Genomic DNA, 13911 nt, shown 5'->3' on the forward strand with positions numbered 1-13911 from the left:
GAAACCGACACGGTATAATAATTAGTAAGACGGATTTTGTGTGGAGGCGCTGTTTGATTGTCCGACACAGTTACTAATACAATACAACCAATTAATATGTTCAAAATTGTACAGAAATATATTTTATTCGATATAAACAAAAAATGTACGAATATATACATATTTCATTTAATTGTTATGTAAGTATTATACACATTAATTTATCACATTATCAAACTATTTTTTATAACAATTTAATTTTTTTTTATTAAAACATATAGGCCTATACAATTAATATATCTATTAATAAACTATTAATTCAGTTTAGATTGAAATCTTTATTTTACGCGTAAGGAATGATAGACTTGGTTCCCGCTAGAGACTCAACGCAAGCGAGTTGACCAATGACAAGCGAGAACTCGAATAACCCATTGCTTGTGATTGGTCAAATCACTTACGTACTTGCGTTTCCCTATACGTACTTGCTTTGCGTCGCTAGTGGGAACCAAGCATTATATGAAACAATAGGCCTATTAATACTAGTCAATCATGTAGATAATACTACAGTCTGACAATATGCTAGGCACATAATAATTACAAATAATTTGCAAAATCGTCTGTTTCTACGAATCCTACAACATTATTACTAAAATAAATTTATCAATTCAATGTACAGTAGTAATTATTAATATTTAAAAAGTATATATAGCATTTATGTTAATAACCCCATAAGATTTCCCATTACATAATTTACATATCTAGTCAGCTGCTAAATAAAGGCAAGTCAGCTCCTATTATCCTATTTGTATAATACATTCTTCTGTAGTGCATAGTAGACGCACACTTTATACGTCACATTCATAATTCTTATTAACTCTCGTACTCATTGTACACAGTGCAGACATGCGCGTACTAGTTTTTTACGCGGCGAGAGCAGTTATCTGAATGAACAAATTAGTCCAGGCTTACAGGACGTAAAGTATGATCAGTCTCTTCGGATTTTAAAGATGTGCAAGGTATAAGAAATAACTTATCCCATTTTATTATGTTTCTCTGACACAATTCCTTTGATTTGATACCGACATAACTAAGTTACCGTACGGTACTAGTGTGCCCGAATCAAACAAAATCTGACAAAATCTTGCAAGGCAGTTGGTAAAAAGATGAAACAATGACTACATCTGGGTATCCAGGCCAGGATTGTCCTCACCATACACTAAAATAAAATACGAAGAATGTTTATTATCACTTTCTTCATGATCTTTAGCCCATGTCAATATATTCTTATAAAGCTTCGTTTACACTATCAAATTAGTTTGACCAAAAAATGTGTGATGTGTCCAAATAAGGTAGTGATATGGTCAAATAATATGGTCATGTCCATATATGGGCACATCATTTTGTCACAAAGTTTGATAGTGTAGACACGTATTTAAAATGATAGATTCGCTCTGTGTACTTACCTTCTTCATCTGTTGACGACTTACATCCAGGTGCTGGGAAAGTAGGACAGAACGGCAAGTAAGAAAAGAACTCCTTACTCCGGATGTACTTCATACCAAACGGAATGTCGTACGTTTTTGCTGGGTCTTCCATTTCGGATTCGTCTGCGGTTGACAGAAGACGCCTCCATGTTAATATACCACGTTCCTCGTCGGTTCCTGTACAAGTGCAAAGTGACAAGAATAAAGAAATAGTAATTAATATCTATCTTTCAAATCTTTGAAAATGCGAATGTAAAAATGTACTTTACTTTAAAAATGGATCATCAGGTACTGAATAGCTATTTCTATCCTCATAAACGATATATATATTACTCTCTTGTACATATATCATCAAAGATAATCACTTCTTTCTATATCTATATTATAATAGCACTAAGCCAAAATGTGTTCCTCTATCTCCTCCTAAACCGCAAGTCCGATACTAGCGCCGTTCGAGCTGGGGCACCTCTTTCTCCATTAGTCTAGGCCTATATTAGACCGGCAAATTTGTAAAAAAAATTTTTAGACAAATTTCTATGCAACTGCCGTTACTGTTCGGTAATTCTTTATGCGACTCTTTAAAAAAAGCTTACCTGGAATAGTGTTGTCTAATACGAATCCAATTAACCCTCCGACAAACATACTGGTACTCAGCAATACGGTTATGATCTGGTCAATTTCTTCGACTCCTATCAATATTTAAAAGAACCCCCTAAGTTACCATAAAAAGTACATTGATCGTCGATAATTATGTTCATAATAAAGATAAGAAGCGATAAATGATAAAGGTATTAAATAAAGGGGCATTCAGACCTGTTCAGTTTCACGGAACGGAAGACGGGCGCACCATGTTGAAATTAACTGCGCCGTCTTCCGTTCCGCGAAACAGAACAGGTGTGAATGCCACTTTAGTCAATTCGAAATTAACTTTTCCTATGGATAGATGAGAATTCGAGAAATGAAATTGTCGACATGTTGGGTTGGAAAAGGGCAAAATTCAGCATTCCTCAAAACAATGAGGACAAAACTAAAAAAGCACTGGTTTACCTGTGTCGATAATCCCTGGATTGGCACCGAACCACCAGGGAAGAGCTAGGCCCATCAGTAATGAAAAGCCTATGATAAAGATGTTTCTGGACGAGTTCATATTAGCAAACTGAAGATTCGATAGGCCTACGCCAGTTACCATGCCTAAAGAAGAGAATATGTTTGCATTATCCCGACAAAAGTATCAGATCACAACAAAATAGAGCTATAATATATTAAGAATTACGTGTTTTCTGTATTGTTATTTACTTAATCACTTTTTTGTGAGATCGGATGGCCTTACCAAACATTACGCAGAACACTCCTCCGATAATTGGATCCGGTAATGTTACAAAAACTGCACCAAACTTGCCAAACAGACCAAGCCCAATCATAAGGATTCCCGCCACTTGTACGACCAGACGACTAGCAACCTGAAGAAAACCATAACATATGTACAAATGCAAATACTATACGCGATAGATTTAAAGACTAACCACATGTCATCGTAATGCGCATGCGTACTATTACGTTATTACTTAAAAGAGCTTCACGCACTAGATCAACCAGATTATGTTGGAAAGAACGTATACCCACCTTTGTTATTCCAATAGCTCCAATATTCTCACTGTATGACGTTGTTCCGTTGCCAGTACCCCACAAACCAGCTAGTATACACCCGATGCCTTCAATTCCAATTCCACGGTTTATTGCATGATCTGGTGGAGGGGGCGCCCCAGAAAGTCGAGCGCATGCATAGTAATCCCCGACAGACTCGACCATGGATGCTAAAACTCCAGACAGCATACCAAAGACGCCGGCTACCGTAACGACAGGCGTACCCCATTGAACTGTGGAGTCATACAGATATTATTGATTTTTTATTTATTATGGGCCTAAGTAATACTTAATTATTATTTTTAGTAAAGGTTGGCTTTATTGTTTGTTGACGTCCTTATTTGGAAAAAATAGTTCCAAGTTTACTTACACGGATATGGAAACCGAAACCAAGGCGCCTGCTTCAAAACATCAGTGTTAATATCAGTCCGCGCTCCGTAACCGTATTCAGTAGAATTTGTTGGAAAGACATCGGTAGCAGTAAAAATGGCGGAGAATATCCATGATATGACAATAGCTAATATAACCTGAAAGAAATCATGAAACGCTTTCTAAAAAAATGTATTGTTTGTGCCTTAATTTAGTAAGTGTCTAAAAGATGAATGGAAAGATCATCAACTTAGTATCTTCTTATGTAAGCATATAAAAAACGTCAAAACGCGTAAAAACAAGTCGTAGTGTCGACTACATGAAGATTAAAGCTCTGTCTACACTATCGAAGTAAAGTTCATGTGACAAAAAATTGTGATATGCCCATAGACATGATTTTGTCATATCACTACCATATTTGGGCATATCACTTTATACTAGTTTGATAGTGTAGACAGAGCTTTAGATGCCTGTGATTTCTGAATTCAAGAAATGTTTCTACTTACTGGGAATAATTTGAACATTGGAAACTTAACCGTGTGGCAGCCCTCGTTTTTATTATAAATGCCTATAGGCACGTTGATGTTTTTCAAGTATTGCGAGAACATTATAACTAGCCCAAGTGTCCTAAAAAAATTTAAAAAATATAATAAAACGAGCTGAAATGTTGCTGAAACATACACAGGATAACAATAGATGTATTCGATTCAAGATCATTTTCATCGACAGCATTTTCAGTGAGATCCGTTTAACTGTTGTGTTAAAAAAAAAGTTGTGTTTTCGTTCGAAGAATTTCAATTGTTTAGAACGATACAAACAAACAAACACAATTTTGTACAAAAAAAAAAAAAAAAGTTAAATTACACTCTTCCCTGATATAAATAACAAAAAGCATTGTTCTCATACATACAGAACTGATATTCCCCAGTGTACACCAGCTCGTGAAGCTGCAGCTCCGTATAAAGAAAGCCCTACGAGACCGATCGTCGGTGCTATAGCCAATGGTCCGATGTATTTCAAAATAAATCCCATTATTCCACTGAATCCTATAATGACTTGAAAAATAGAGGCAACCACAATGGCACCCTGAACCTGAAGAAAACATTACAAGAAAAATATATGCTTTAATTTTGTTATTTGTGTGCTGGTTAAGATTAGGATTAGGAACTCCAACAACATACACGCTATATACAGTTAGGCCTTATTGTCTTATTGTTTTTCTTTTGCATTGAAAGTCTTACTACAAAACATTTTTTGTTTGTTAATTTTCTTGCAATGTACATATAGTATTTTTCTAGATAGAAGAAACTTTGGCTGTCTCCATTTGAATTTCGTTAATTTAAACTTTATAGATTCCGATTTTTACCTCACGAATTCGAGATTGCCATACTTCGGTAGCCTCATCCAGCTCGTCTTGTGTGGCATCATCTAAAAACGAAACAATTATTATAGTTATTGTGTACACATATATAAAAAAAACATATACTTAATTATGAGCTGGTTTCCTCAACGACACTTCACCGGTGCTTTATTTACACATGCAGGAATGTAGACTCCGTTCTTGAACTAAGTATACTAAAATGTTTACTAGGTTACACGTAAACAAACATAGTACCTACCTGGTAAAGGTGCGGGACAATCTCCTTTGATACTCAATATAGCGAACGTTGGTGTGAGAAAAGTGAAAGTACCGCCTTGTATAATAGGAAGTCTGTAAAACAGAATTTAGATACTAATAAAAAAGAACGTTTAAAAAGTTATTTAATTGAGATAAACACACACCACCTTTTTTCGGGCTTTATTTGGTTCATAGGATCTTTTGGTATACTCTCGTACGTAGTTGAATTATAGTGTAGGCCACTATGTAATTTCGTGTCATTTTTTTGTTAAAAGCAAAATTCCAGCTGATTTATGTTGCCATTTTTTTAAAAAAGCTTAAGGGTGTCAAATCCAAGATGGCCGCCAATACGTAAAATATCCAATAAATGTACCATATTGGACAAAGTAACACCCATTATGAATAATATTAAAATTAAAAAAAGTTAAAAAATAAAGTTAAAATTAATGCTATATGGGTTCTCTGCTATATAAAAATTATTATAAACCTATATTCATTAGTATTTTGACATTTTGAATTTCAAAATGGCCGCCATTTTAAAAAAATGGATTAAATTTCTTATTAAAACATGTGCAAGTTATGACGTTGATTGAAATCACATAAAATGATAGGCCTATCACAACAACACGGTTATTAACACAAAATGGTGGCCATTTTGAATTTCAAAATGGCCGCCATTTTTTTAAAAAGGGTTAAATTTCTTATTAAAACGTGTGTAAGTTAAATTAAATTAGATTGAAATGACACAAAATGATATGCCTACAACAACATGGTGATTGCTGCCAAATGAAATATTTCTAATCAGTGCGCTGTCTTGAATGCATATATTATGCATGCAATATAGTAAGTTGACCTTCCTTCGTTCTCTACTATTGTATCCATCAAACTTCAACAGACTGATCTGTGATCCCAACAAGCTTGTTCAGAAACAAATTTCACCCCCAAATGCTCATACGTTCTTATATACAGTACTGTACCAGCTGACTATGTGATACGACAAAGAATCTCCATTGGAGTCCTCTTTTACTTTGATAAGTTTGTCACCTGTATTCACCGTCAGATATATTTTTTGCAAATATTCATCCTTTTCTTAGGATCCCATATAGTTTGCCTTCTACAAAACTTTTACCAATGCCTCAAACATTTTCTGTCCAATGTCATCATGCCATGGCCAACAAACACCTCTGTGAGATTTGCAGCATTCTTCATTAATCAAGATATCATCTCTCTTTAAATGTTGGCTTTCAAACTCATCAACTAGATTTGCCAGCTCTGATGAAATTATTAATTTGTGTTATTCCAATGATACCATGCTCAATGACCTTGATCAATTGATGTAAATCCAGCAATTCCCTTTGTCACACATACATGTCGTCTCATAAACTCCAATATCAGTAATCTGTTGAAAGTGATACAGCTGAAGTAACCGGCCATAGTTCAGGTGGTCATGAGCAAAGAAATATTTTATAAAAGCATGTGTACTTTCCATGTGTGCAGATATCGTTGTCTTGTGTCTCTGACATATATAGGGATAGTTTAACCACATCTCTCTGTATTCAAGTTAATATCTTTATGATCAGCGTTTTTCAAACAAAATGATACGTCACTTAGAATCATTTTCTCTGTCTGAATTTTTTCGAGAAAAGTGTCAGAAGTTGTAGAGAGAAAGCAGAGTTTTTAAGATATTTGTGTCACTGTTGTATAGGTAATACAATACAACAAAAGCACTGGCCGCAACACTATTTTCACAATGCTACATGTTTAAAAGCCATATAATTCACCAGGTCGAAATAATTGCTTCTTGATGTCATCTCTGTCCACCTCCACTCATCTCGGGCAAGAGTCATCACCAGGCATTATCTTGTATTTCCCTAGTACATGAGTTTTTATACCACAACCATGTGCACTCATCAAACCAGTGTATAATGGTGGTCAACTTTAAGGTACATCTAATGAAATCGGTTGAGAATGTAGAAGATGAGAAGTGGGAGTTAATGCTGCCCATGAAGCTTGTGAATGAGCTGTATCTTTCTTCAAGCTTCTGCCAAAAGTTGACAGGTTGAAAACTTACCAACCATACTGGTGACCATGGCCTTGAAGTTTCAGACATTGAATTACATGGCAATAACGCATTTATTATTGAACACCATATTTATACAGGATTTCACAATCTATATTATAAGTTAGAGAGTTTGTACGTTTGTTTGTTTGTTCGTTATATAAATTTTTGTTACTGCACATAACCTTACATATTGGGTATCAAAATGACCAGAATTGTACCGGGAAAGTTCTAATTTGAACATCATCCGCCATCTAGGATCTAAGTTAAGCTTGGTTCCCACTAGGACGCAATGCAAGGACGTAGACGCAACGCAAACCAGTTGACCAATGACAAGCGACCGACAAATAAATCCATCGCTTGTGATTGGTCAAATCCCTTACGTTGCGTTACGTCGTTTTGTTGCGTCTCTAGTGGGAACCAAGCATTAGGGGCCAAAATGTGGTCAAAATGGCCCACTTTTCCTCACTTTCGATGTTAGTTCTGTTTCAGCACGTAACCATGCATATGGGGTATCAAAATGACCGCAATTGTACCGGGAATTTAATTTTGCTTAGGCTAGGGGTAGTAAGCTATCAAATTGACCAGAACTGTGTGGTAGGAAATTGTTATAAAGTATTTTAATTAGCCATGGAAAGGGGGTGGGGATGTATGCCTGTCACCAAGACCGAAACTGTACTTGGAATGTTTTAAACTACATCTGAAAACAGGCACTGAGGGATTATGAGTTGGTAGTGATGGCTAACATAATTTGTACTGGAAACGTCTTAAACACAATCACCCAGTATCTGGGATGTGTTGGGAGGGAGGAAGAGGGGCGGAAATACTGGCGTAATGAAGTAAACGTGATTGGAATTGTACTAGGAAAAGTTACTACATTTGAACTGTCCATGGGAGGAGTTTGTTTTTGTGGCTGGGATGGTGATAGGAGAAAGAAGGCTGGGGGCCGCAGTATCTAAATTATATATATCAGCCAATATGACACCTATTCATTTACACAGTTTACAACGTACTTAAAGCATAGGCCTATCATAGCTATGTAGCACCCCTAACCCTAAAGTTGAATTGACATTTGTCCTGGGAAGAATTTGTTTTTAAAAAAGAGTGTGGGATGTTATTGAAGAGGAGTGGAGGTTGGCGGGTATAGGGACACTGGGGTCTGAGAAGGCTTTAAACTAATTTAGAAAGCCGCCCTGTGTCGGGTATAATTGCCAGTAAGGTATAAATACACTTTTATATTGTGGTCCTGTCTGAGATACAAACATTGAAATACAAGTTTCACTTTTATGAAAAGAAATGAGATCTATAATTTAGATTTAGAATTAATTGTTGCTGAATATTTGATATCAATGTAAGTTGTTCCATACTTTTGCAACTCCAACTTTGAACGATTAGGTAATTCAAGGGTCATAGTAGGGGTATTATATATCTATTATATAGAGAACATTGACAACTTTAGACAGCCTTATATTTAGACAATCCTATGAGAAGTGACTATTTTAGAACATTGTGTTGAAACAACAAAAATTATTTAAATTTATTTTTTAGTGGCGGCCATTTTGAAATCCAAGATGGTCGACAGATTATCGCTATACATAGTTAAGATTGTATAATGTGTAATACCATCAAAACGGACTTGTTCCACATTCATAATTTGTGTTATTGGTGATATTCTGGTTTTAAATAGGGTTATTTGAGTATTGGCGGCCATCTTGAATTTGGTCCTTTAAATTTCTTTAGAAAAAATGGCAACATATTTTTTTTCATTCCTTATATTATCAAGATATGAAATAAAGTCAAAGTTTGCTTTTAACAAAAAATATACACGACATTCATATAAACGACATACCAGCCTACATTATTAATTATACTATTGTCGATGGTAATTGTTCCGGTGGTAGTTGTCCGGGTGGTAGTTGTCCGGGTGGTAGTGTTCCCGGTGGTAGTTGTCCGGGTGGTAGTTTTCCCAGTGGTAGTTGTCCGGGTGTTAGTTTTCCCGGTGGTAGTTTTCCCCGGTGGTAGTTTTCCGGATACGATCAAGCCTATATTTCTTTGAATTTGGTTATTTTGAAAGTGCGTAAAGTTCAAAAGGACAGCATATGCTTTTCATGATGTGTAATAATAGTATTCAAGCATACTATTCAATAGTTGAGTCAAGCCCAAGTAATTGTGCCTTTATACAATAGAAATATCTATCTTTTATTCCTAACTGTCATTTTTCAGTGAAGAGCCAAAATAGAAGTATGCAGTTTACTTTACCTAACCCCAAAAGTCGTCTGCAAAAGTGTAACCATACCAGACACAAAGAAGATTGTACCGACGAGTTCACTCAACGCAACCTGGTCGTTACCGATACAAATCGCTGGCGCCAAAATCAAAGGGATCGACACGCACGCTCCAATCATCGTCAGGAAATGCTGTTAAAGGTTAAAACATAGGCCTACAATTAGTTTATGGGATTGACGTCATCAACGTCATTAACAAATTTCCAAATATGGCGTACTTCTTGCAAAAGTTATATTTAGATGTAAGATTGGTTACGTAAGAACATTCACAATGGTTCTATGGTATTCACACACGACCCATGTGAAATATCAACATTGCTATCGTTGGTGAACGTTATATCGTCAAACCAAACATTTAAATTCATGTCATACAGTACACCCAACTACCTGTAACCATGGTTGTATAACATGGTGGAAAATGCCCCACGTGAAATATCAACACTGTTATCGTTGGTAAATTTTATACAGTACAGTTTTCTTCAAAACCAAATATTTAAGTTCATGTCATACACCCAACTACCTGTAACCATGGTTGTATAACATGGCGGATAATGACCCATATGAAACATCAACTTTGTTATCGTTGGTCAATTTTATACAGTAGGCCTACAGTTATCCTCAAACCAAATGTTTAAGTTCATGTCATACACCCAACTACCTGTAACCATGGTTGTATAACATGGCGGATAATGACCCATATGAAACATCAACTTTGTTATCGTTGGTCAATTTTATACAATAGGCCTACAGTTATATTCAAACCAAATATTTAAGTTCATGTCATACACCCAACTACCTGTAACCATGGTTGATAACATGTGAAATATCAACGTTGTTATCGTTGGTCAACATTAACAGTACAGTATATCTTTGTTTGAAGGTTTGCATGGCGAAATAAATTGTTGATATAAAGTTCTGACTCCTGAGGACGATCATATTGATAGAAACATCGAGAAACTAAACAGTTCCTTTTCAGAACTAATATACGTGGTGTATCGCAAACTTATATCAAGAAGTATGTCTTCAAACCAAATATTTAAGTTCATGCCATACACCCACTAGTCTGGGTTTCAGACGGAGTTTTGTCTTAATATTAGTAAAAAGATAAATATTTTGGCACATATGGCGTTTCATACGTATACTCCTTGAGCTTGGATACTTATATTTTTCAGACAAAAAATCGAAATAAAAACAAATAAATAAAAAAACACAATGAATACAAACTTGGGGCAAGTCTATACACCCACCTGCAGTCCTAATATTATGGTTGTATACCATGGCGGAACATCGTTGATCCCATACTGGATTGCGTCATCATCTTTACCAATAAGAGATTCTACTGACTTGCTGGAAACTGCTAATTTTGATGATGATCCCAATTGTTTTTGTAGCTGTGGGAAAGCCTATAACAGATTAACATTTGTATATGAAATGAATGAAAGATGGAAGAATGAAGTAAAAGTGCTTAATGCTTAAAAGCATTGATAACAGAGACATTTGATTGTTTGAAGTGACATGAATGGAAACACAGCATTGATAACAGAAGAGGCATTTGATAGTTTGAAGTGACATGAATGGAAACACAGCATTGATGACAGAATAGACATTTGAAATGACATTGTAATGACAGACATTAACGTATATAGGCTTAAATAGTCATGGCTAATGTAAATGTTTAGTTAATTTGTTTGAATGTTTGCATGGCGAAATCAAATGTTGATATAAAGTTTGCGGTAGTACACCACGTATATTAGTTCTGAAAAGAACTGTTGAGTTTCTCGACGTTTCGATCAATATTCTTTGATCGTCGTCCGTAGTTCTTTTCAGAACTAAATATACGTGGTGTACCGCAAATTTTATATCAACATAGTCAATAGTAGTAACGACGAAGTATGTTTGATACACGAAAGATAGATGGTATACGAGATAAAAGAGTTTGTCTTTTGAGCACGATATAGGCCTTATACAAGTTTTTGGTGGTAAACTCGATTACGATGAATAAATCAGGGAAGAATTTTACTCTTTTCTGAAGTAACGTTGTTTTATCAACTAACAATTTATCCTGTATAATTATACTAATATCTGATCGATTTATTTTTCTATTAGGCGGCAATAAAACATAGCAATCCAAAACAATTGATTTCAAATACAAATAGCTTAAGGACCTGTTTTGATAACATTTTAACTTGAAATTCCATCTGCAGAACAATCACTTCTGACTGAATAGACTTGCACCAGGCGATACCATGTAATGTATACGGCATTGTATGTATTGTTATTATACATACTAGGTATTTCAAAGGTATGCCTATTCACGCATGAGACTGGTACTTGGGCCTAATGCTTTATCATGTTGTAGACCCTATATAAGCTTCACGCTTTTAACTAAACCATGGAGAAATAAGTTATTCTCCATGACTAAACTAAAATAGCCCCGTACTTTTGAAAATGGAATTCTTTGTGAGTAGACCTACACAATTGAACCAATTTCTGATGCTCGCCTCGTAAAAAATTCACCTTAGTATTACTGTACAGTATTATGCTTTTCATCAACGTGGGAGTTAAAGTAATTATATAGCCCTATTTCATTCTGACAAACGGTTCGTTTTCTAATAGCAGACTACATTAACTTCTGTCACGGAAACAGTATTTTTTAACGAAAATAAAATATCAAAACTAAACTTAAAATAAACATCAAATAAATACTATTTTGTAATATAAATCATCCAAAATATAGTACTAAATGAATGTTAAGAATGATAAGGAGATAAGTATTTATGAATTTACGACAACTAATCGGAAACACTATTCTGAAGGCGAAACAGGTTATCACAGAAGAATAAATAAAATACGTGTTTACTTTAATAGTTTGGTCAACAGGCTAGCTGATTAATTTAGGTTTATAGACTACACGTGAGCAACATGTGAAGTTTTCGCCCCACAAATTCTACGTTTTGATAGTCTTATCATGAGGATAGAAGATAATAAAACGTATCTCTCTGAATTTTTTATTTTGGAGTCGAAGTAAGTCTACTATAAAAGAGCAATAACCAAAATCTACCCCTAGAAGCTCTTCTTAAAGCTTGGTTCCCACTAAACGCAATGGCGTAAGCGCAACGCAATCGAATTGACCAATCAAAAGATATGGATTATTCGAACTTTCGCTTGTGATTGGTCAATTCGCTTGCGTTGCGGCTTACATCCTTGCGTTTTGTCCTAGTGGAAACAAAGCTTAAATTAAATTCTTCTACGATGCCAAATTAGAGAATTGGGAAAAACGGCCGATCAAAGATGATCTCCACAGCTGGTAAAAGCAGTATGTCATAATATATTTTTCATTTTTATAGAAATAAACAATGAGTAAAATCAGGCATTTTATTAAGGTACGATAACTACGGATAGGGAATTATAATTCCTAATGTTATAACTTTGCTACTGTTGTAGGTATATCTGTAAGAGCGTACCTCAAGGATTTGGCATTGACGTTGCATGGCTGAGTAATTTCATACTGTACTTGCCTATCAAATAACGGTTATTCTTTTTGTACCAAAATACTGGCATTCTTCATTTAAAGAATGAATAAAGGATAACAAAAATACCGCACAGTTGAATGCGCATACAATACGCATATACATAATCTAGCTGGACTCTAATATAGCTCCACGTATAGTATAATAAATATAAGCATTAAAACCAGAAAATGTGAATGAAATGAAATACATAGAATTTGAAATAGAATTTGAGTGTAATAAAGTAATATATCGGATAGACAAATGTCAATGAATAAATGAATATCTTGCTTATTTCATTCCAGACCAACAGCGAATCATCGCAACTAACTAAGTGATGTAAAATAATAGAAGGGAAAGAACCGATACCATTACAAAAATTATCAATATTGGTGTTATTAATTAGGGAATTATATTGTGAAGAAAGTCTTGAAATAAAACTACGTTTACAAACATCAACTCTACTAAACGGAACAGTTAAAGTAGGACAAGAACGCAAACTTCTAGAATTAAATAAATACCCAACAACTGAAAAAAAGTCGCAGCTGAAACAGGAATTAACACATTTGTAAAGAAACAACATAGTACAATACGCTAAAGCATTCGACATGACTGTGTACGCCTACCACCTTTAGTATAATATATTCTACCGGACCTCTAGACACTGTTTTGTTATGTACACTGTTACTTCAAGACAAATACTGAGTAATAGCAACATATAGATTGGTCAACCTTAGGTCATTATGTACCTAACCTCAATAAATATACACTAGAAAAACCTAGAGACAAAACACTTAAAAAGTTCTTAGCCTGTACAAGTCTTACCTCGTACAAGTCTTACCTCAACTTCCACAATAGAGTCAGGCCCATCGTGGACAGAGTTTTCACCTGTCTTGTTGTTCATTTTAACCTCAGTGCAGGCTCGTCAAGGAATGAAGGCTAGGTTGATAACAAAACACACCGT

General features: G+C 35.0%; 1 protein-coding gene across 1 annotated transcript; it reads right to left on the minus strand.

Annotated features, from left to right (window-relative positions):
* Positions 1-159: 159 nt before the first annotated feature.
* Positions 160-13862, minus strand: LOC144856552 (solute carrier family 23 member 2-like). The gene is made up of 14 exons (XM_078714571.1): positions 13789-13862; positions 10686-10841; positions 9413-9570; positions 5096-5187; positions 4843-4904; positions 4387-4568; positions 3983-4103; positions 3478-3634; positions 3087-3340; positions 2794-2923; positions 2511-2654; positions 2057-2152; positions 1443-1640; positions 160-1195 (listed from the first exon to the last, which is right to left on the minus strand). The coding sequence occupies exons 1-14, from the start codon at positions 13849-13851 to the stop codon at positions 1155-1157; spliced, it is 1854 nt and encodes a 617-aa protein (XP_078570697.1). The 5' UTR covers positions 13852-13862; the 3' UTR covers positions 160-1154.
* Between the last annotated feature and the right edge of the window lie 49 nt (positions 13863-13911).

This window comes from Antedon bifida, chromosome 11, assembly GCF_963402885.1.
Source record: "Antedon bifida chromosome 11, ecAntBifi1.1, whole genome shotgun sequence".
In the NCBI taxonomy this organism is placed as follows: Eukaryota; Metazoa; Echinodermata; class Crinoidea; order Comatulida; family Antedonidae; genus Antedon; species Antedon bifida.

Bases quoted from the DNA above. Each gene is read 5' to 3' on its own strand.
- LOC144856552 (XM_078714571.1), bottom strand. From the start codon at position 13,851: ATGAACAACAAGACAGGTGAAAACTCTGTCCACGATGGGCCTGACTCT. The intron at 9,571-10,685 runs GTGGGTGTATAG...AACCTTTAACAG, and splicing joins CCATAATATTAGGACTGCAG to CATTTCCTGACGATGATTGG. The intron at 2,924-3,086 runs GTGGGTATACGT...GGTTTTCTTCAG, and splicing joins GAGCTATTGGAATAACAAAG to GTTGCTAGTCGTCTGGTCGT.